Consider the following 22,823-nt stretch of genomic DNA (forward strand, 5'->3'; position numbering starts at 1 on the left):
TCAGCATGCGCGACTCGGTCCCTCAAGTTGTGCAAATCTTGCCTCAGGAGACCCACATTCACCTTAACCTCCTCTATTTTTGTTGTGACCGAGGTCTTGGTCTCTAATATCGCCGCCAGCAGCGTCTCCGATACTTGCTGCAATGTCAGGCCAGGCTGTGCTGTTACCTCAGCCGCAGGGCGTAACTCCGACTGCCCTCCAGAAACTTTTGCCGGCCCCTCTGCTCCACACTGTGAGGACTCGCCGCGGGCGCCATCTTGGACCGCACCCCGGGCAAACTCCTTCAACTTCTCCGCAGCTCCTGTCGCTTTTGACGGACCCATTTTGCTCCTCGTGGGTCTCTTACCCTTCCTCCGCAAGTTATAAGAAATGGTGGCAACAGTAATTCCTCCGCAGGATAAATAATAGGGGTCTCTGGTCAGAGCCGAAGTTCCGTGCGACCGCTCACATCAGTGCCTGGCCACGCCCCCCCCCGCCCTTAGGGCATTTTAAGGGGTGTAGTGAGCATTTTTCCCCCCACGGGTGTTTTTCCATTAGTAATTAATGCGCAAAGTGAAAATTGCAATTTTCCGCTGATATGCCAATTTAGTGCACAATATGTTGTGCCCAGTATGTGCAACTGAAGACACACACCTCGTAAACTGCTAAGCTGGTTCTCCTGGGTATGGCGATGCCATATATGTGGACGTAAACTCCTGTTTTGGCACGCTGTAGGGTTCAGAAGGGAGAGAGCGCCATTTGGCTTTTGGAGCGCAGATTTTGCTTGGTAGTTGTTCTGTTTGGGGTTTCGCTGGTGTTTCAATTTATAATGTGGGGGCATATGTTATCTGTGCAGAGTACATCAGGGCATAATAAGAGGGTATAATAATGCGGTAAATAAATAATATTTCACAGATGTGTGGCCAGTGTCGCACTGATAAATGTTGCCCAATCGTATCCGCTTTTGGACATTCTGTACATTCTGTGTTGCCATATTCTGAGAGCCAAAACTTTTTCAGTCAAAAAAGCTGTGTAAGGGCTTGTTTTTTGCGGGACGAGTTGTAGTTTTTATTGGTACTATTTTGGGGTACATGCGACTTTATGATCACTTTTTATTTAATGTTTTATGAGGGGTGGTGATAAAAAAATAGTGATTCTGGCATTGTTTTTTTTCTTTGTTTCTTTTTTGCGGTGTTCACCGTGCGGGAAAAATAATATTATAGTTTTATTGTTTGGGTCATTACGGAGGCGGCAATACCAAATGTGTGTACTTTTTTAACGTTTTCATTTTTTTCCAAGTGAAAAGTCTTATTATAGGAAAAAAATCAGTGTTTGTTTTTATTAACTTGAAACTTTTATTTTTAGACTTTTATTCAACTTTTTTATTAACTTTTTTCAACTTTTTTTTTCTATCCCACTAGGGGACATGAGGTCCTGCACCTCTGATCTTTAGGGTATGTTCACACGACAGCGTCCGTAACGGCTGAAATTACGGGGATGTTTCAAGGAGAAAACATCCCCGTAATTTCAGCCGTAACGGCATGTGCAGGCGCTTGAACGCCGCGTCCATTACGGACGTAATTGGCGCTGCTTTTCATTGGAGTCAATGAATAACGGCTCCAATTACGCCCCAAGAAGTGACAGGTCACTTCTTTGACGCGGGCGTCTATTTACGCGCCATCATTTGACAGCGGCGCGTAAATATACACCTCGTGTGAACAGACAAACGTCAGCCCATTGCTTTCAATGGACAGATGTTTGTCAACGCTTTCAAGCCGCATTTTTCGGACGTAATTCGGGGCAAAAACGCCCGAATTACGTCCGTAATTAGTGCGTGTGAACATACCCTTACTCTAATGCATTGCACTACCCACGAAGTGCAATGCATTAGAGCTGTCAGTCATTCACTGACAGCAAGCCTATTGGTCCCGTCTGTGGGCGGGGCCTAATAGGCTATCGTACGTGGCAGACCAGGAGGCCATTATTAGGCCTCCGGTTGCCATATCAGCGATCGGCATCATCACGATAACCTTGTGTCGATGCCGATCGCTACAAACCAATATTTGACCACTATTTACGTGGGCACTATGTGTCACACTATTTACATGGGCACTGTGGCACAATGTATGTGGGCACTGGCACTTTATGTGGGCACTGGCATTAGGGGTGGCTAAGGAGGCATTATACTGTATGGGGCAGCTAAGGTGGCATTATACTGTATGGGGGCAGCTAAGGTGGCATTATACCGTATGGGAGCAGCTACGGGGGCGTTATACTCTATGGTGCCAGCTAAGGGGGAATTATACTGTATGGGGCAGCTATGTGGGCATTATACTGTATGGGGCAGCTATGTGGGCATTATACTGTATGGGGCAGCTATGGAGGCATTATACTGCATGGGGGAAGCTATAGGGGCATTATACTATACAGGGTAGCTGTGGGAGCATTATACTGTATAATGGCAGCTAAGGGGGCATTATACTGTATAGAGGCAGCTATGGGGGCATTATAATGTATGGGGGAAGCTATAGGGGCATTATACTGTATGGGGCTGCTGTCGGGGCATCACACTGTATGGGGGCAGCTAGAGGGCAGTATACTGTGCAGGGGGAGCTATTTGGCATTGTTCTATGTGGGAGCATGATACTGTGTGGGCTGAACCTTGTGTGTATGGGCGGGGATTGCGCAGGATTAGAGGCGTGGCTTAAAATTAAAACAAATTGATTGTCCCTCTGCGATACTTGAAAGTTGTGAGGTATGCATATATATATATATATATATATATATATATATATATATACACACACACATACACATATATGTGTGTGTGTATATATATATATATGCATACCTCCCAACTTTCAAATATATATATATATACACACCATGCGTCAAGGTTTTATAACACGATCGCCTCCAGTGGGCGCAAACACACACCACGTGACCAGTCCACGTTTAGCCCCGCCCTCTTAAACACAGACCTTGGGGCGGGAGATGTAAAGCCCACCCGGAAGTGACGTCAGAGGCCCGTAGGTTGTTGCTGCGCAGTATCCCCAAAAGAAAGGAAAAATTCTCGACGCGGAAACCTGTGTAGACTGTGGAGTCCTGAGCGAGCAGTGACCGCGGGAGGAGAGGTGGGTGACGGCGGAGCAGTGTGCCGCTATTATAATGGGGAGGGGTCGTCTTTGCTCTGTGCCCGTTTCTCTGCTGTACTCTGCCCGCTATTCAGAGATATCACTGCTGCCCGGGATGCGGCCTAGCGGCTCCATCTGTTATGTGTATATAAGCCCCGTGCTTAGCCGGCCAGCGTCCTCCATCCAGCATCCATGTCTGCCAGTACCTTCACATAACACGGAGGCCTTCGTACTGGAGCGGACATTGGAGCCAAATGCAGCATTGGTGCCCCGGTCATTACTCCTATATTAATAGCGTAGAGATAATACACTGACCTCTCCGGGATCTTTACTAATATTTGGCAGGATCTTTGGGGCAGCACTCCGTGCCCCACCTTGATGATTGGGAGGCAACTAATAACCGTAATCAGAATCCGATTCCTGTAGTGAAGTGCCCCGTCACTCATAAATGTCATGTCTATCGCTGTGTGCAGTGAACCTCACATTCTGCTGATACTAACATGAAGGTCAGTGGAGCCGAGATCAGTTCTCATATACTGCATCGTGTGTATGCAGGCAGGCACCAATACTGCATCGTGTGTATACAGGCAGGCACCAATACTGCATCGTGTGTATACAGGCAGGCACCAATACTGCATCGTGTGTATACAGGCAGGCGCCGATACTGCATCGTGTGTATGCAGGCAGGCACCAATACTGCATCGTGTGTATACAGGCAGGCGCCGATACTGCATCGTGTGTATGCAGGCAGGCACCAATACTGCATCGTGTGTATACAGGCAGGCGCCGATACTGCATCGTGTGTATGCAGGCAGGCACCAATACTGCATCGTGTGTATACAGGCAGGCACCAATACTGCATCGTGTGTATACAGGCAGGCGCCGATACTGCATCGTGTGTATGCAGGCAGGCACCAATACTGCATCGTGTGTATACAGGCAGGCGCCGATACTGCATCGTGTGTATGCAGGCAGGCACCAATACTGCATCGTGTGTATGCAGGCAGGCAGGCACCAATACTGCATCGTGTGTATACAGGCAGGCGCCAATACTGCATCGTGTGTATGCAGGCAGGCACCAATACTGCATCGTGTGTATACAGGCAGGCGCCGATACTGCATCGTGTGTATGCAGGCAGGCACCAATACTGCATCGTGTGTATACAGGCAGGCGCCGATACTGCATCGTGTGTATACAGGCAGGCGCCAATACTGCATCGTGTGTATACAGGCAGGCGCCAATACTGCATCGTGTGTATACAGGCAGGCGCCAATACTGCATCGTGTGTATACAGGCAGGCACCGATACTGCATCGTGTGTATGCAGGCGGGCGCCGATACTGCGTCGTGTGTATGCAGGCGGGCGCCGATACTACGGCGTGTGTATGCAGGCGGGCGCCGATACTGCGGCGTGTGTGTGCAGGCGGGCGCCGATACTGCGGCGTGTGTGTGCAGGCGGGCGCCGATACTGCGGCGTGTGTGTGCAGGCGGGCGCCGATACTGCGGCGTGTGTGTGCAGGCGGGCGCCGATACTTCGGCGTGTGTGTGTATGCAGGCGTGCGCGCCGACACTGCGTCGTGTGTATGCAGGCGTGCGCGCCGACACTGCGTCGTGTGTATGCAGGCGTGCGCGCCGACACTGCGTCGTGTGTATGCAGGCGGGCGCCGACACTGCGTCGTGTGTGTATGCAGGCGTGCGCGCCGACACTGCGTCGTGCGTGTGTATGCAGGCGTGCGCGCCGACACTGCGTCGTGTGTGTGTATGCAGGCGTGCGCGCCGACACTGCGTCGTGTGTGTGTATACAGGCGTGTGTGCCACTGCCTAGTGTACGGATGCTACAGCAGCCAGGGGTAATGGTCTTCTTAGGCCAGTGATCTTCTACGCCAACCGTTGTAAAACTACAACTCCCAGCCTGTGGATGACGGTTGGTGTATCATTGGAGTTGTAGTTTTCCAGTGGCTAGACACCGCGGTCATAGGCAGTATCTGCTCCTGTGGAGAGGATTGCTGGCTGCTACTCCATGGGGGCAGCTACATGAGAAGTTGGCACGTTACGTCACAGCGATGGCTGATAAATCCCGGGAGTATATACTACTGGCTCCTAAGGTTTGCTGTTTTTTTGTTCTCCTTTTCATAGATTTTGTGGAAAACCCCTGACCGCTCCAGATCGAGGAGAGATTTTCTTAAACCTTAGTAAGTGTAATCTAACTCTTCTCTATTAACTAGTTTATGGATAATGCGTTGTGTGACTATGATCAGGGGTCTCAAACTCGGCCAGGTAAGTGGGCCGCATATAGAAAAAATGGGAAGTTGACGGGCCACATTACTTTCAAATATGATGCGATACAAAATTATTATTTAGTTATTTGAACTACTATAACACTATATTACTATAATAATAATACTACATTCTATAATAGCGCTAGGTTTAAAATGTGAGATATTTCTCCACGTGCTTATTTCAACAATCCAGTTTAAGTGTCGCTAAATGCAGTCCGGAGGCTCAGTTAGCAGGGTTTGGCTGACACACATGTCAAGATTGGGCAGCCCCTTTTTAGATAGTGCCGCAGTGCCCTCGGCGGATGCTGCCGCACACCCCTAGATAAGGCCATGTGCCCTCCGCAGATGCTACCACAGTGATGTCAGGGTCTTGCCCAGAGCTGGAGTCCCGGAGCAGAACTGCTTCTAGCACTCGAACTACAGTAGATTTGTGACTGCAGCTCTGGATTTGGGCAGCGATGTCAGGGAATTCCAGAGTCCCGGAGCAGAGCCGATACTAGCGCTCTGCCCTGGACTCCTCTCTGGGGGAAGACCCTGACACACTGTCCATATATGGGCAGCGATGTCAGCGAATTCCAGAGTCTCGGAGCAGAGCCGATACTAGCGCTCTGGGGAAGCCCCAGACATCGCTGTTCATATGCGGACAGCGATGTCAGGGAATTCCAGAGTCTCGGAGCAGAGCCGATACTAGCGGCTCTGTGTCCCGCGGGCCGCAGGTGACAGCCCCAGGGGCCGCGTGCTTGAGGCCCCTGATGTAGATTGAGCAGTATATCCATCCATTCTAAGATGTCAGTGGAGCAAAAAGTGGAAAGGTTTAAAAAAAAAAAAAAATAATGGAATAGTTACAAAGGGCCTTTTCTCTTCTGTGTTGGAGGCTCTGCCACAGATCTGGCCAAAAATACTGGAAACAATAGCATCATGTTGCGCCTTTTGTTTTGGGTAAAATGAAGGACACTTTCATGGAACCCTGACGAAAACCATTAAAGTCAATGGGTTCTGCCAAGCGCCAATGGTGTACGTCATGCAACGGAATCGGCGCTTCCGGTATTTTTATGTGTTCTGCTTCTCTGGCAGAGCAATGGAAGCACAGATGCAGATCTGAACAGGCTCCTAGTGTCATGGCTTCTGTTCATTACCAAGCTTTGCTAGTTCCGTTTTTGAACGGATCAGATTCCATTGACCTATAATGGGAGGGCCGTCAGGTTTCTGTTTAAGTTTTATTTTTTGTTTTTGACCCCAAGAATAGTGCTGCAGACATTGCTATTTGTTTCAAAAAGCAACAGAGCCTGTGTGAACAGAGCCTTAGACGTTTAGAGACCAGGAACGACATTTTCTTAATGGAGTGTCATACATATTGCATTACCACACTTTATTAATTTGTATAGACCATGTGCCACAAAAAATAGCCGTGTTGTGATATCTTGCGGAAAAGATCTCGCAATGTATGAGGAATTTTGTGCCTACATGTCGTCCGACTGAGATGAAATTTGACGTTGAAACAACTTCTGGATGAAACTGAAACATGGCACCAGTAAAATACTGATCATTGTCACCAATATATGTTGTATGTCTGACCGCTTTAGTTTTATATTCGCACATAGAAGTCGGCTGTGTGAGGGACTGTCCCCCACCCCTCCCTGTGGCACTTTATACCTTATTCAGTGACTAGTGTTTTTGCAGTTGACTTTATGGCTAAGCTAACACTGCTGACATGAATGTACCTTTATATTCTTGGTAATCACATGGTGATTGATTTGACCTTGGATAAAGGACATTCTAGTTGCAGCTAAAATAAGCGAAGGGCCTGTTGGCATCACATTGTTCGCTTGTGCCGGGAAAGCGCCTGGCATTCACGCTAAACGTTTCTATAGGGCTCCATTAGCCCAACAGACTCCTTTAAGCCTCCGTCGGGCTGGTATACATAGGTAATGTCTGTCTTTATAAAATATAATATAGACTCCGCTATTCCATGCAATGGGATTCCGCAATAAAAATGATGTGCGGTATAGGAGTTCTCTTTTTTAACAGTTGACCTAGAGGTGACTTATGCCAATGTATGGTCATCGTTTTTCCTTTCGATCTAATTCCTAGTGGTAGGTTGGTAGTGGGATTTCTTCCCTTACATTACTGGCACCATAAATCCCATTGAAACCATTCAGGTTTTTTTTTCCCAGATGTGATGTTGGTAAAATAGTCAAATGTGAGGCCACAATCAGGAATTGTTAACCTGTTTTCTTCTTTTCTGCCTGTTTTGTTCTTAGGTCTAGAATCATGAATCCAGTTTATAGCCCTGGTTCTTCTGGGGTTCCATATGCAAATGCCAAAGGTATTGGTTACCCTGGTAAGTATAGTATATGACTTGTATACCCCACTCCTCATTTATAACCCAACATGTTTATTACAATTCTTTCTGTATATCTTCACTTTTTTTCTTTGTACAGTTCAAACATGCTTAGTATTTCTACATAATAGAGCTGGTTAGTATATTTTAACAAATTGTCTTTGTTATTTTAGCCGTACAGGCATGATTTTTTTTTTTTTCTTTTAAATAAGTGCTGTCTTAATAGGATCGTCAATAGGATATGTCTTAGTCCCTGTACACATCACATTTTTTGCCTGCATTTAATGTATAAGTCAGGAAAAAGCACGGGGCTAATGGAGTCCTATGGACACTTTCAGCTTTCGCAACGTAGAAGCGAAACGTAGGGCATAAATGTGATGTGAAGGGGGCTTTAAATGTATGATCGATGAAGGGCTGACTTCAGGGGAACAGACACCTGTTAAAGTGATGGTGCTGTAGTGTTTATCTGATCACTGTAGTCATTTCAACTCCTTGGCTACTAAGGAGACGCCAGATTGGTCTATTATAGTCTGAGAGCAGTATTCAAATCAGTGGGGGTCCCAATGCTTGGACTTTCACTACTTAGTTGTCTTTTGTGAGAAAACCCCTTTAATTTCTTTTATCACTTGAAACACCCCTGTATATTAGATCTTGTGATCCCTTTTATCCCATCTAAGCACACTCGCATATGGGAGAGCGAATCAGGGATTAGCAGGGGCCCTTTAAGTTTGTGCTATAGCTTAATGTTAGTGCATTTAATAGATCGGCCCACGCATGAGCAAACGCTCGTTCATTAGCTGATCATAACTTTTTACGTGACCAAAAAAATGATCGCTAGTTGCCAGCACATCTCCTTGTGTAAACAGATGCTGGGCTGCTGACCAATGCAGATGTATGGGCATGAACGATCATACTAATGTACTTTGTCAACGTTGCGCTGTGTAAATGGAAATAACGAGCGCTGATTGAGGTGCTGTATCGTCGATCGGTGCTCGTTTAGCGGCCATGTAAAAACGCCCCAAGTAACAGCTCTTTAAAACTGTAAACGGGTTGTACAGACACGGGGGCATTTTTTTCATACTGATGGCCTATCCACAGGATACTTCATCAGTATATGGTTGGTGGGGGTCCGACACCTGGACCCTACACGATCAGCTGCCCCTGGGCACCGGATATCTGTGCTGGAAGCAGATGGCTCCAGTCACCATGTAGTGGCCGTGCTGCAGATCTGATCCTATTCAAGTGAAAAGGAGCAGAGTTGCAGTTCTGCAGCACGGCCACTATGCAATGTACGGAGCCATCTGCTTCCGACACCGACCACTGTATATAGTGCATAACATCTGGTGCCTGATTGGTGCGGGGTCTGGTTGTTACACCCTTACCGATCATATACTGATGACCCATCCTGTGGATAGGTCCTCAGTATATCATACGGTCCAGTGCCCGGACAACCCTCGAATTTCCACCACTGTGTTTTTTTTTTGTCTTTTTGGATAGACTACTTAGGTATAATCAATTTTTTATTTTTTTTTAATGGTTTTTTACTTAAAAAATAAATCTATTACTTTTTAGCAGGGTTTCCAATGGGGTATGCTGCTGCTGCTCCTGCCTACTCTCCTAATATGTATGCTGGTGCAAATCCTGCCTACCCATCAGGTAAACAAGTCTTTGTTGCATGAATTAGCTGTGTATTTTCTAGCCTGCTTGTAAAAAAAATGTGAAACTACATATGCACAATTGGTTATAATAATGACTATATTAAAGTCCCTTATTAAATACTAATCTGTATGTCGGCAGAAGAAGCATACAGTCCACCATTTCAGGGAGTGATCTCTATTGATCATTTGTTAACCAGACTTGTTACAGGCACTGGAAAAATGGCGCAGTGTGGAGGTACCTGGGCTTGGATGACTGGTGGATAACATTATAAGCCATTCTGTAACATATGATCTGAAAGGGGTTATCTAATGAACACAACCCCTGTCCGTAATCCCCTATTGGTGGGATACAAGTGGCGGCATTCGGAAATGGTTGCCTCTGATGAGACACCTTTTAAGCTGAATTACTCCTGCCATAATAAATGTAATGAAAATAGAGCAGGGTCTCTCAAAATCTTTTATGAAGTCCTATAATCAGACGGTCTAATGCTTTCTGCAGAAAGGCTGTTCGGAGCCCAGCTCTATGTTCTGACTGTATATTAGCGCATTGCACATGATTCAATTATATAGGGGTTGTACAAGATGTCAATAAAATCACCCTAAAAACTCAACTGTAAGAAAAGGTCAAATAAACTGTCTAATATACTTACCATTAAAACCTGCTCATTTCTCCATCGACCGTGTGTTCGCGGGGCCTCAGTGATGCTGCCTCCATAGTGACATGTTGTCTTGTGGCCATGTCGTTCAGTTGCTGCCTTGACACGATCACTGGATGCAACTGCCGGGATTCTCCGGGGTGAAGCGGAACTTTCACAATAAGTATTTTAGAACTTTTTATTTTACCATTTCTCATAGGCTACTGTAATTTGGGGGATATGTCTGAATACTGTAGATGTTGTTGTGAGCAATAGAACACCATCACATAGTATTTAACTTTTGTCGGCTAATGATGGCTTCCTACTTGTTGCTTCAGTAACACGACTTTGGGCCACTGTACATAGAAAGTTTTTCTTTCTGCATCACAGAATATGAATTCACTTAAGTTTCGACAAGTTCTTCGAGCAGTTTTTTATTTTTTTAAATTGATCCATCTTTAACTGAATCTTATATTTTAACAATTTCTTGATTGAGCAAGAGAATGTAAGCAAGAATAATGATTCACAAGCTACATGTCATGCGAGGAGACTTTAGGAGCTCAGTGCTGGGTGGAAGGAGTGATGTCCAAAGAAGCTTTCCGCAATTCCTGGGAAGGGAACTGACTGCGCTCTCAGCTGGTAGTACCTCATTTCTATTGAGTTACGCTCCAGAAACTATGGTGTTTGTGTGTTGTCTGGAGCAGTGTTAAGCATGACTTTAACCTGCAACAGTACTTTATTAGATTATATATGGAAATATAAGCAGTTAAGATATACACATATAGAGATCTGATATTACCCACAACGCTGTTTATTATCGAGGGAATCCTAAATATAAGGAGTAAAGTGACTCTGGATCAGAGCTTCGCTGTATCAACTCCAGGAACAGCATAACATTTAGTGGCGGAAAGGGATATTCTGGACCAGAAGGTGCATCAGCTTAGGTTGGGTTCACACCACGTTTACTGGTGAACCTTTGGTGTCTACACTGGGAAAATCCCCCGATTTGTATATGCCAAACGTACCCATAAAGTTTTATTAGCCAGATGCAGGGGTGGCACTAAGTATTTTAAGAGTAAGGCTGGGTTCACACGACCTATTTTCAGTCGTAAACGAGGCGTATTATGCCTCGATTTACGCCTGAAAATAGGGCTACAATACGTCAGCAAGCATCTGCCCATTCATTTGAATGGGTGTGCCGACGAGCTGTCATTTACGCGTCGTCATTTGACAGCTGTCAAACGACGACGCGTAAAATGACTGCCTCGTCAAAGAAGTGCAGGACACTTCTTTGCAACGTAATTTGAGCCATTTTTCATTGAATTCAATGAAGAACAGCTCAAATGATCGGCTGTCAAAGACGCCTCGCAAAATGCGAGGAGGAGCTTTTACGTCTGAAACGACGGAGCTGTTTTCTCCTGAAAACAGTCTGTAATTTCAGACGTAGAAGCCAGTTCTCGTGTGCACATACCCTAAGAATACACCTCTTAACATTTTTGAGTAGTATTTTTAACCAAGACGGAGTATATAATTTACGGTAATTCAAATTAACATTACATAGACTAATTTGATGTTAAAAGCTCCCTTTTTATGCCGGGAATTACTATAACTTAAAACCATGCTTCCATGCATAAATAGGGCGTTCAGGTGATTATAAAGCTATATTATATATCATTCACTAAACATAATTGTAACTGTTGAATTTGAAGGATTTTTACCACCTCAACCATATCAAGCGATTTGTCTTTAAAGGCTATAGACACCATTTGGTGTGGTTCAGTGGGGCACAGCATAGTACTACTTAAAAAGTACTGTACAGCGCCCCACTGTTCGACTAGTACTATTCAGTGTCCCAAATCCACAGATTTGAGCAGTCCCAAAAAAATGGATGTATTGGTTGGGGGAGGCTGCACATCTTAAACACACCAATAATGACTGACTGCATTTCAGAAAAATGATTGACAATCTTCTATTTAGGATATATTTTTACCGGCACAGTCTTGAGGTGTATAGAAGTTGTCTGCAGTGTTCACCACTGTCTTACACTCGCTGCAGAGGCTGCACTCTACTTTCTCCGGAAGCTTGCCCAAACTAAACAATTGGCTGCTTGTCTGAGAGAGCTTAGGTGCATCTGCCTACTGTTTGCGAGTAAGGAGCTTTCTCATTGGCTCTCTTGCACAGGTTGCACACAAGTATAGCACCATGGCCACCTCTCAGTCTTCAGTATGGCATTCAGCTTCCTGTGTAGAAATATGCATGAAACTTTTTAATCCGTGAAAATGGCTGTACAGGCATTATTGCGACCTTTGGCCAGATGTATGCCAAAAGTGTCCTTTTGGCATACGTTTTGGCTATTACACATCAGATTAGGCTAGGTACACATCTCCTCTTTTCCTTCCGTAGTGAGCAGCTCCGATGGAAGGTACCAATGTATCCCACTGTATAGGCATACAGTGGGATACATTGCTCGAACTCACCGGGCACAGCGCTGAGCTCGGAGAAACCCCTGACGTCCCTGTCCATATATGGAAAGTAACGCCAGGGGCTACTCCATCACCGAAGTCCTCGGCCAGAGCGCTACAGATTCTCTGGCTGGCACTCTAGTAAAAAGCCATGCTAAATGTAGGGCCAATACAAAATGTGACCATAGCCTCCTTACTTCTACCTCAACTGTATTGATATGTGCAATACAGCTGTATGCCAAAATAAAGTATACCGCACTTTTTTTTTTTTTTGTGTATTTTATTAAAAGGAGTAAATTGCAGACGTATAAGCATAAAGTTGCATACATCTGGGTAATGTGGTTAGTGGAGCATACCGAACATAATCTTCAAACGTGGTGAGAACCTAACATTCGCCAAAGGAAGAGTAGCCTGTGATTTAAATAAAAAAATTCCCTTTTCGTTGATACTAGAGCCAGAGAGTCTTGTCCATGTAAATGGAGCCGCTGTTATGGTGGATTTCATAAACACTGGATCGATCTTGAATGGAAGCAGAGTCTATCTACCCTGGGTTACACTCCTATGTTAGGAGCTTCCCAGTCCCCTTTTTTTTTTTTTTTTTTTTTTTTAAGCAAAGTGGCATCGCTTTGTGGCAGCTTTATGGCTGGGACGCATATGAGGCATGCTGCGATGAAGAAAATGAAATCCGTATTAAAAATCCAACTCCAGTATTGGAAGTGGTCAGTGATTTGTGGACCAGTTATCCAGTCAACCAAAAAAATAAATAAGGGGTACCAACCGATACTTTGCCTTAGAGGTACCCATAAAAACTGCGGTCATGATAGAAGTCTAATATTTGTTACGGGATTTTGTGTGGGTATCCTTATTGGCTAAATATGTACCTAAAGATTTAGGCCTCCTGTGATCTTTGCCCTTTTGCATTGTGGGGGGGGGGGGTGCCATTATTTATATAACTGCATTGACATTAAAGCTAAACTGAACTAAAATTCAACTTTTATTTTCAGAGGTAGAGCAACCATCATATGCGACTTCCGGTGTGCAAATGTACATGTTCGGGCACACGTTCTCTGCTGCGAGAAACGGTGCAATTAATTCAGGTACCTGCTTTGCTTTTCTTTAACACTAGTTATTCTTTTGCTCTTCCTTTTTAAGTAAGGCATTAAAAAGCAAAATAAGTACCTGAAATCTTTTATGTCTAAGGTAAAATCTCAAAGAAACTCAATGTGTGTCCATGTGTGTGCTGTCTGGCTACTACGCTGAATCCTGTGACTTAGAACAGCAGCACATTATTCCTGATCTAAGATTAGTCACACAATGAGACCTGGCATTACATTGTTACAGGATAGCTGCTCAGTGACCCGACCCCTAGTGCCACCTGCATCAGATGGCTCAGTAGAAAACTTGCCATAGTGCCTGGAACCCAAGCTCTCGGAGGAGATCTCCCCTCTCTCCTTTTTTTTTTTTCCCCCTTAAATTCCCTCATTTCATCATCCCTACCATACTCTGCAGAGTGCAGGATGTTTTATGTTTTGGCTTCATGTATGGCGCTATTGTTTCTCTTTTTTTTTTTATTTATTTTTTTAACACATGCACAGAGTTGGTAAGTTCATTTTACTGGGCAAGATGTTTGTACAAATCCCATTAGGCTGGACTCGCATTGTGTATTTGTTGTAGATTGTATTGCAGCTTTTTTTAGCCAAAGTCATAAGTGATGGTAAAAGGAATGGGACATATAAAGGAAGGACTTGTACTTCTCCTTCCTCCTCGATCCACTTCTGACTTTGGCTAAGAAATCGACAACAAATCGCAATGCGTCAATCCAGACTTAAACAGAGTCCAGTAATGCTGAAGGCTGCTTCGTACAAAAGGATTTTTCGGATCTGCACTTCTGTCTTGGTGTGCATATGACATTCAAGCAGTAGGTTTACAGACTGGAGTTTTTTCAGGAATCTAAGTAAATCCCTGCAGATCATGTGTTGTCCGTAGTGACATTGCGTAGTGTAGTCACATGACTTCCTCTGTACGTGTGCAGCGCTAGAGCTACTGGAGTATTTAGTCATGTGAGTGGGTGACTGGCTATGAATTTTAAATCACTTTGCTGAAAAGTTAACACACACACATACACATACACATACACACACACACACACACACATACACACATACATACAGCACAATTATACACAGCAAAACGCAAAGGTTGGATTCCTGAAAAACCTCTCTAAGGAGGCAGTAATCATTAGATGTAATAAGAAGCGGTTGTTTCCCGGTCAGTTGCGCTGCCATTGTATGAAGGTACAGTTTCTGTGCTATGAGCTGAAGTGAAGTCGGTCTCCACCAAAGACTCACTGATGAAATTATACATATAACTTTTATTAGTGTATGATGTGAGATTTAGATGCCAAATAAAGATGCCTAACTTAAAGGGGTACAGCCTCCGATCCTCTGAAAAGATGAAAAAAAATGCACACCTCACTTCATAATTTGAATAAGGTATTTTGTGTGCGACTCTTCCTCTGAAGCATCCATGCTTAGACCAAGATGAGGCAGTGTTGGTTTAGAATCCATGAAGTGTGTTTACTGATTTGAAAGCTGGAGGAACTGCTTCTCATTAGTGATTTTCGGACATTTTGAAATTTAAAAAAAAAAATAGTTGCAGATTTAAAAAAGTAAGGCCTACTTGACACTCCCACCGCTGGTTCAGTGATCCCCACCGGTCTTCATCTACTTGGCCACAGTGTATGGACAGCACATCACCACTGCAGCCAATGATTTACTGCCAGGGTCCAATGACGGGTAAAACACATGGCTCTGGCCAAATGAACAAACCCTGGCAGTCGACTTTGAACAGAAGGCAGGAATGGTGGGGGATTTAAGTGTGAACATGTTATATTTAACCATCTGCATCTATGACTGGGGATATTAAGAAGGTCAGAAATCCCTTCAAGATGTGAGAATTATCCCCTTAGTTGGTGCAGTGAGCTGGGCAAAAATTGGGCACATGCATAAAAAGTGTAAGTTACCTGAGTGGTACTACATTTAGCAGAAGTGCTCTGAATCCTCAACGTTGGCACATGGGGGTATGAGAACTTGCTGCAGGTGTTGTATGTTGCAGCACGCTCATGAAGACATGGACGTAGCAGAACGAAACAATATAACACCTTTATCACATTGAGGAACCCTCTACAATGTACAACTGGTGTAGGCTGCATTGTAATTCCGGGGAGTTTCTGGTTTTAGTGGGTTTTTTTTTTTGTTTTTTTATTTGGGGTAGGTTTGTGACAGTTTTAACCACCTCAATTGTTGCCACAAGAAAAATAAGCAAAAAATGGCAGCCATATACTCGGAAAATTAAGCGCATGTTCTTGCACCATTTTCCGTTCCAAATCTACTTCGCTTCTCAGTCATACGTATATTCACCCGCAATGTTTGCCTAGCAACAGATGCTTGAAACAGCGGGTGACAATCTGGTGGGGGTCACTCGCTTAACTAGTGTGGCGCTAATGGCCAGTATTGATCCATTCCACCAACTCAACCTGATACTGGCAACTCAAAGGATAGGCAGTTCTATCTTACTTGGTGGGCTTGTGGTGGGCACCGGCGGTTGGCTTCTGGTCTTCCTGCTGGAGTGGTTCAATAAAATTTGTCTCTTGATGTCAGGCCTTTCTGGCTTCTGAATTGACCATTCTTGATCCTGAGCTCTGGGATTTCACTTTCACGTGTACGTTACACTTTAGAAGTATGACACTCTGATATACATTTTGTGTATACAATCGCATATGTTCTCTTACCCATTATTCTGCTCTCTCACAGGATACACGCCAGGTACGCCATACAAAGTATCCTGTTCCCCCACCAGTGGGGCTGTTCCACCATATTCTTCTTCCCCTAACCCTTACCAGACTGCAGTATACCCAGTAAGAAGTGCCTACCCTCAGCAAAATCCATATGCACAGGTAAAGGCTGGTTAGATTGTTATAATTATTATTATTGTCATTTATGATGAAGCAAGTTATAAGATGTCAGAAAGTATGATGGCTCGGAGCATGGGACTTGGTAAGATATATTCTTACAGCCTAAGGCCTCATGCACACGACCGTAAAAACTCCCGTTATTACGGGTCGTAATTACGACCCGTAATAACGGGCTCATAGACTTCTATTGGCGACGGGTGCCTTCCCGTTTTCTCACGGGAAGGTGCCCGTGCCGTTGAAAAAGATAGAACATGTCCTATTTCAGGCCGTAATAACGGCACGGACAGTCCATAGAAGTCTATGGAGCTCTCGTAATGACGGGTGGCTACATGTGTGCACCCGTCATTACGGCAGCGTTGCTAAGCGACGTCAGTAAATAGTCACTGTCCAGGGAGCTGAAAGAGTTAACTGATCGGCAGTAACTCGTTCAGCACCCTGGACAGTGACTACCGATCAGTATAAACCTGTAAAAAATAAAAATAAAAGACTTTCATACTTACCGACAACTTCCTGCTTCCTCCAGTCCAGTCCGGTCTCCCGCCCGTTGCCTTGGTGACGCGTCCCTCTCGACATCCGGCCCGACGTCCTGGATGACGTTTCAGGCCATGTGACCGCTGCAGCCAATCACAGGTCAATCACAGGCTGCAGCGGTCACATGGACTGCCGCGTCATCCAGGGATGTCGGGCTGGATGTGAAGAGAGGGACGCTTCACCAAGACAACGGCCGGGTAAGTATGAATTTCTTTAACTTTTATTACAGAAAAGGCTGTCCCTTCTCTCTATCCTGCACTGATAGAGAGAAGGGGCTGCCGATTAGTGCAGTGCTATTTTGCCGCCAAAAACGTGCCCGTAAATACGGGTGGAATACGTGTGACACCGGACCCGTATTTACGGGTGGGAAAAAATACGGTCGTGTGCATGAGGCCTAATCCTGAGCTAGCTGTTCGTGTTGATGTGGTGTCTTTTTGTTTTTTTTTGGTCTGGTTACATACACAACAAAGCTGTTGACGTTTCTCATGAAATGAGAAACAAATCATAGAAGATACCAGGCGCGGTATTCATGAGTCTACTGCTGACTTCAAATGGTGCAGAGTAAGGCAATCTTTGCATCGTGTTTTGGTCTTCTGTCACAGTATCAAACAGAAGGCTGCAATGTATCCCACTGTATGGCATACATATGGCTGTTGCGGAAGCTCCAGCTCCGTAACTGTTCATATATGGGCGGTTATGTCACTGGAGCTCCCTGACATATAATTTAACACAAACCTGTGACGGATGCCTAAGAGTGGCATCCGTCACCCCTATAGGCTCCCATGTTTTGCGGGATGGAATAGCTTTGTCTACATTGTTCTGCTTTCACCACTACTGAAGTTTCCTATTAATGTAAACAAGGTTTTGGAACATTCATATGTATTCCTCTGATATATATTCTTTTACAGCAGGGAGCCTACTATACACAACCTATGTATGCAGCCCCTCCACATGTAATCCATCACACTACCGTCGTGCAGCCCAATGGAATGCCAGCAACCATGTATCCTGCACAGCTCTCTACTCCCAGAGGCAGCGGTGTAGCTATGGGGATGGTGGCCGGGACCACAATGGCGATGTCGGCAGGTACGAGCATGTATGTATTGTGTTATTTCAGAACTTAAAAGAAGTCTCTATGTCCTTGTATGTTATTTTTTTTTCTTTTTTTTTTTTTTTTATCTTAGTCTTCCCTCCCTCACTTTCTATTTTCCTGCACGCCATAAAAAAAAATGATGTTGTTCTAAACCACGCTTGCAAGACTTCCTGTATGCTTATGTTAGATTGCAATGTGATATATCTATGTAAATCTTGTTTTCTAGGTACATTGTTGACCACCCATTCACCAACTCCAGTAGCTCCTCACCAAGTTACAATGCCTGCATATCGGCCTCCCGGGACACCGACTTATAGTTATGTCCCCACACAATGGTGATCAGCCTAGCAGTGTAAGTGGATTTTGGCAAGTCTCTCTCGGCCTCTTTGGTAGCAATAATTTGATCTTTTGGTTGTACTAGTCGTCATTTGTTGCAAACCAGGTAGAAAATGTAACGTTGTCGTAAGTTTACAGTTCATTCTGCTTCTATGCATTTTGTATTTTTAGCAAACGAATTCAGTTTTCCTAACATGCAAAAATAATGAATCCCCTTTATGAAAAGCCATGCCCAAGAATATCATTCAAATTGCTGCTGTTGGTGAAAATGTGACGTTTTGTTCTGAGGCATCATGAGATTGTACAGCGCTGTCCATGTTCTTACTCTGATGTTAATGTCACTGCTTTAATAAACATCGCAGTCCTGACTATTATCCTGTCCTGGGAAAAGTGTTTGCTCCGTCTACAATTACAATACAGTTGGAAAGTTATTGTAATACAATGTTCCATTAGACAAAGGGAACTTTCGTAAATATAGAACACAACTTGCTTTTAATACTGCATTTTTTTGGTCTATGTGGGTAAAGGAGCTGCCCCCCTAAACTTAGAGGATCTGTCACCAGATTTCACTATACAAACTTCATACTTTATTAAATGGATCTCTTAAATTCCATGTAAGTGGCTGTACACACGCCTTAGTATTCTGGTTGATATTAAAATGAGCATTTTATGAGACCACGTATATGCATGATGTCATCTCAATCTGACAAGCTCCTATCAGAGTCCCTCCCCCCGCACCATGCTGAAATCTCGCACATGCTCAGTACAAGCTCCTATCAGAGTCCCTCCCCCCGCACCATGCTGAAATCTCGTACAAGCAGAAGTGTCTGACATGCTGATGTAGACTTGTTTGGAATAATTGGGGGGACTTTATTAAGACTGGCGTTAATGCCGCCCTGTGGCCTTCCACTGTAAGTAGGTTGAGGCTTATCCTGGTGTTTCGTTTTTTTTGTTTACCTCCAAATGTGTGAGACACAAGTGATTTCTCTTGGATAGCTGTGGTTTCAACCTTGCTTCTCTATCAAGAGTCCTATTTTTGTCTGTCTTCAGCTTTTCATAGTCGTGACTACTGACTTTAGATGAAGCTGGTGAGGCCTTCAGTTTTGAATGTTCTTGTGAATCCGTTTGGTTGGCAGACACTCCTGGGAGGGGTCATCACTGTGCCAGGTTCTTTCCTGTTTGGCACTTCGGAGGCGATTTAGTGGATTCAAGTAGACTTACTAGTATAGCTCTCTATGGGTATCACACTGAAGCTATAATCTAAACCGGTCTGTCAGTTACAGGTTCTCTTTAAATGTTAAAGGGGTTCTTTAGGAATTTCCACTGATGGTCTGTTCACTGTTGGACTAGACACAGTGGTGCATCGCTGGTACAACAGTGGAGAGGGGCAGTACGCTCTAGCAAGTGTTGCGGAGCCTTTTCTCTTCTGCATAGTTGGGCTCTTGGGAATCAGGCCACCACCAATAGCCCATATGCCATCAGTGGAAATTCCTGGAAAATCCCTTTTAAAATGCAACAAAACTAAAACTGCGCTCAACAGACCAAGATGTCATTTTTCTAAAATGTACTGCTTTTGGACCAAAAGTTCATTCAAAGTAATCCTTAAAGAGAACTTGTCACGCTAAAGATGCAGCCAATCAGTGAGAGCTGAGCAAATTGATAACTACTTTTGTTGCAAAAGATTCAGTATAACTTGTAATTTATTCATTTAAATCGATTCTCTTTCTAGGCTTAGGTGTCCAGTGGGCGGTCCAAATCTGTGTCTGATAGCCTTCCTTGTATGTGTAGATATAGAGATGGCTGTCAATGATTTCGTGAGACCACACACTGGACTCTTAAGCCCAGAATGAGTAGAGGTTTAAGTAAATAATTTCCAAGTTCTACAATATCTTTTGTCACAGAAATCTAAATCCGTGCGCTCCGCTCTATTGCATAAAGCCCCTAAAAAGACTGCATTTTCAACGTGACTGGTTACCTTTAAGATGGCCATACAATAGTTGTGAGCTGGATGTTGTCTGTCTGACAGCATCTTGTTCCTGACACACACACATGAATACTACCCTCAGCTGAGCATGTATGTGGTTTTAATGGGGAGAGGTGAATAAGCCGCTGGCAGACCCCTCTTATCTATAGCAGTAACAAATAACGGTCATGTTGAAATGGAACATGCCCATACTTTATTCTCAAATCTCTGGTCGTGGGAGCGTCTGGGGGCACGATACACCTTTCAAGCAACCGATCCCACCAGAATCGGTCAATCTTTATCTGATGTGTGTGTGTGGCCCCTTTTATTCCTGAGGCCTAATTATCTAAGCTATAAGTCCACCTAGAGGCTACTTGTGGTAATGTTTCTCCTGTCTGATTACTTGGTTCATGTTTCTTCAGATTTAAAGATGGAAGATATGCAAGCAAGTAAGATGCTTATTAGATGGTGCTGAAGTGTTTTACCTCCAGCAAGAAGTTTCTTCCTTCTGAATTCTCTCAACACTTTGCCTAACACTAATTCAGGATCTGAAGATTTCCATTATTGCATATCTTAACATCTTGGGACTCTAGTGGTTGTCTTTAATATAAAATCCTGTTTTTTGTGGACAGTCTTGCAATTTTTTTTTATTTTTTAGCTAATTCTAATGATAAAAAGGGAGTATAAAGTTGTTTCAATGATCCATAGTTGAATGCATGTTTAAACACAATATGACGCTTGCTCAGTTTATTGCAGTGACATATGCAAAAAAAGAAAACATCATATGCAAAATCCAAAGTGGTCAGGAAGAAATCTTAAGGTTTTTTGCTAATTCTAAGGCCTTAGAAACTTGAGGCAAGACTAATCACCCCAGTGTGTTCCCCGAGTGCTGCTCTACCATATTGCTAGTAAGATGGTGCCATGTGATCTACGACATCATATACAGTAATCAGTGGAATTCAGATTTTACCCAACTTCTCGCTAGGAATACTAAGGTGTTTTTTTTTTTTTCGTTTTTTTTTAAAGTTGTTTTTTTTTTCTACATTGTGTTAAATAGGAATAGCTGATTCAGGTGACAAGACCATGTAAGCGGCTGCGTGGCTAAGGAAGATTACTTGGCACATAAAAAGTATTTTCTCTGCACTTGTTGCGGTTTAGAAGGCTGACACTTCCAGCATTCCCCAGTAATGTAAAGGTTCTGCTTCCTTTTTATGCTCCTTTTTATTTGACTTTATTAATATTGGAGAGAAAAAAAGTCCCGTGCATCACAAAATGTGAATAAAAAAAAAGTAAGGTGAAGATGAGCGTTCTCCACTTGTACGATACGACTGTCACATTGTTTCTTATCATTTTTATTTGCCTGTTTTTTTTTTGTTTTGTTTTTCATTGCTCACTTTGTGCTGGTTTTTTTTTTTGTTGCCGTTCCACAATAAAATAAATATGGCCACGTTTCCCATTTCCAATGTATGTACATGTCTCTTAATAAACCATACAATTTCATGTTACTATTCAACTCCTAAATTCTCGTGGTTGTCACTAGGCTGAACCCCAGCTACAGACTACTACCATATTTTTTTTATGTACACACAAGATATCAACACCTATGGCTCAATGGTGGGAGATTTGTTAAAACTGGTGCAAGTGAAGAGTGGAGCAGTTGTCCATGGCAACCAATCAGAAGCCTTTTTAAAAATAAAAGCAATCTGGTTGTTCCTTTGCACCAGTTTTAATAAATCTTCTCCAATGTGTGCAGTCACTTGTAGGTCACAGCTTCGTAGCCACTGAATACATGGAACAATTATGGTACTTTGATGCATGGAAGTTTATGTATATTACATTTTACAGTTCCTATTGCTTTAGTTGAGGTTACAGCTTCCTACAAGAGATTTTATAGTGTATGGATTACATTGTAATGTGGTGGTATTTGATGAACGTCTAGGATGTTGGGTCCGCTTTATGGCTCAATAGCTTACGAGGATCGTTCGTACCCGGCCTCAAGTGTCCCTAATCGTCAAATTCAGATATACACAGCAGATTCTGGTAATAGTGCATGATCTAGCCATTAGTTTTTAGAATTTATTGACTTTCAACCTATCTGGAAGTAGTCGAAAGGACAATTGGTCCCACTGTCTCTCTGCTGAATGTTTGTGTATGGAGTGTAAAGCACAGACCCGTACCCTGCTGCTTACCCAGTATAAAACATGGCCGTCGCAGACAACTCTCTTAGACTTTTCTCAATGTTATTACATTTCTAATAATCATTGTCCTTGTGTTACTTTATGAATAGGGCTCAGTGCAGCAGTGTGTACCGCTCATGTTAACAAGTGTTATGTTTCAGACTGGACCATTTACACCACAGAGGGAAGCTGCAGTGAATAGATTGCAATACTCTATGTGTATTTCTACTGTGTTGCTGAGTACGATGTCCTGTAAACACCC

The 22,823-nt window shown here is 43.8% G+C and overlaps 1 protein-coding gene across 6 annotated transcripts; it reads left to right on the top strand.

Moving 5' to 3' along the window:
- The first annotated feature begins 2,961 nt into the window (after positions 1–2,961).
- Positions 2,962–21,835, top strand: FAM168B (family with sequence similarity 168 member B). Of its 6 annotated transcripts, none has more exons than XM_075861317.1 (9): positions 2,962–3,113; positions 5,250–5,305; positions 7,654–7,733; positions 9,306–9,389; positions 13,493–13,585; positions 16,301–16,443; positions 17,904–18,078; positions 18,312–18,437; positions 20,807–21,835. In XM_075861317.1, the coding sequence occupies exons 3-8, from the start codon at positions 7,664–7,666 to the stop codon at positions 18,422–18,424; spliced, it is 678 nt and encodes a 225-aa protein (XP_075717432.1). In that variant the 5' UTR covers positions 2,962–3,113; positions 5,250–5,305; positions 7,654–7,663; the 3' UTR covers positions 18,425–18,437; positions 20,807–21,835. The 6 variants fall into 6 exon arrangements, with proteins under 6 accessions (XP_075717432.1, XP_075717434.1, XP_075717428.1 ...); XM_075861313.1 differs by having other exon boundaries at positions 2,963–3,113; positions 17,901–18,078; XM_075861314.1 differs by having other exon boundaries at positions 2,963–3,113; positions 17,901–18,078; positions 21,442–21,835.
- The last annotated feature ends 988 nt before the right edge of the window (positions 21,836–22,823 follow it).

Source organism: Rhinoderma darwinii, chromosome 4 (genome assembly GCF_050947455.1).
Source record: "Rhinoderma darwinii isolate aRhiDar2 chromosome 4, aRhiDar2.hap1, whole genome shotgun sequence".
In the NCBI taxonomy this organism is placed as follows: Eukaryota; Metazoa; Chordata; class Amphibia; order Anura; family Rhinodermatidae; genus Rhinoderma; species Rhinoderma darwinii.